The sequence below is a fragment of the Trypanosoma equiperdum genome (genome assembly GCF_001457755.1).
Source record: "Trypanosoma equiperdum strain OVI genome assembly, contig: ctg_255, whole genome shotgun sequence".
NCBI classification, from domain to species: Eukaryota; Euglenozoa; class Kinetoplastea; order Trypanosomatida; family Trypanosomatidae; genus Trypanosoma; species Trypanosoma equiperdum.
Window position 1 is genome coordinate 1 of NW_027124149.1, and position 955 is coordinate 955.

General features: G+C 44.2%; 2 pseudogenes across 2 annotated transcripts in view; one reads left to right on the forward strand and one right to left on the reverse strand.

Annotated features, from left to right (window-relative positions):
• The first annotated feature begins 113 nt into the window (after window positions 1–113).
• TEOVI_000096600:pseudogene lies at window positions 114–647 on the forward strand (annotated as a pseudogene). Its single transcript is given in 3 exon segments — window positions 114–305; window positions 308–553; window positions 555–647. Coding segments are annotated over 3 exon segments (531 nt in total).
• A 235-nt stretch (window positions 648–882) lies between these two features.
• TEOVI_000096700:pseudogene overlaps window positions 883–955 on the reverse strand; it is a 681-nt pseudogene continuing 608 nt past the window's right edge. The window contains exon 3 of the mRNA in view: window positions 883–955. This exon is cut by the window's right edge and continues 11 nt beyond it. Coding sequence covers window positions 883–955 — 73 coding nt within the window.

Below are 955 nucleotides of genomic sequence, written 5' to 3' on the forward strand. Positions count from 1 at the left end.
GTCCCCCAAGGAAATTATCAACACACACAATAAGGTGCATGTTTACTTATTATCTTTTTAATGCATCTATTATGCACATGCAATCCATATAGTCAAATGACCTCGCATAATCTATGAATACCACAGCAGTTTTCTCTCCTGTTACTATATGAGTCATGGATTGTGTGAGTGTCACTATGGTGCCTAACGCAGACCATTCTAGACGAAAAGCGAATTGCTGTAGTTGTAGCTTACATTCTACTGCGTTTCGCATGCGTTGCGCCACAATCCTCTTCATGAGCTTATAGAGGGTGCTAGTGAGCGTGTGATCGGTCGGAACGATGACATACACTTGGCCGGTTTGTTTTTTTTGAGTAGTGGGACAATAACGCCATGCTTCTACTTCTCCGGCACCCTGTGTTTCTGTAGGGCACAGTTGAAGAGCTGTATGACACATTACTTGCTGCAGCGTCCTAATTGCTTTAACTGTTCACAATGTATATCTTCCTTACCAAGGGCAGTGACTGAAGAGAGATCCTTCAGTGCTGTCCCAAGTGCTGCCATTACCATCGGTGCGAATTCTCCGCTCACTCGATAAGGCGTACTCATGGAAGGAGCATCTGGTGTGTTTGTCGACCGCTTTCTGTACATTTGTACTAGCTTATTAGCTTGCTGTCTGCGTGTTAGAGGGTGGTCATTCACTACCAGAACCGGAGATGTCAATGGTCTCGGCGCATATATTGACTCAACTAAATTCTAACTTTTTGTATCGGCCACTAACATCTTCGACAAATTTTCCTTCCAATGTTGTAGGGACTTTTCAGTGAGAAACTTCCCTCTTTTGTATGTAAGGGCATCTCTGTGCTTCTCATTTGTGCAATCCCTTACCTTTGTGTCCATTTGGGTTATTCCTCGTGTGAAGAACGGGGGCGATACTCCCTTACCTTTCGGTATTGTTTCCTTTGTTGCTGTGCGA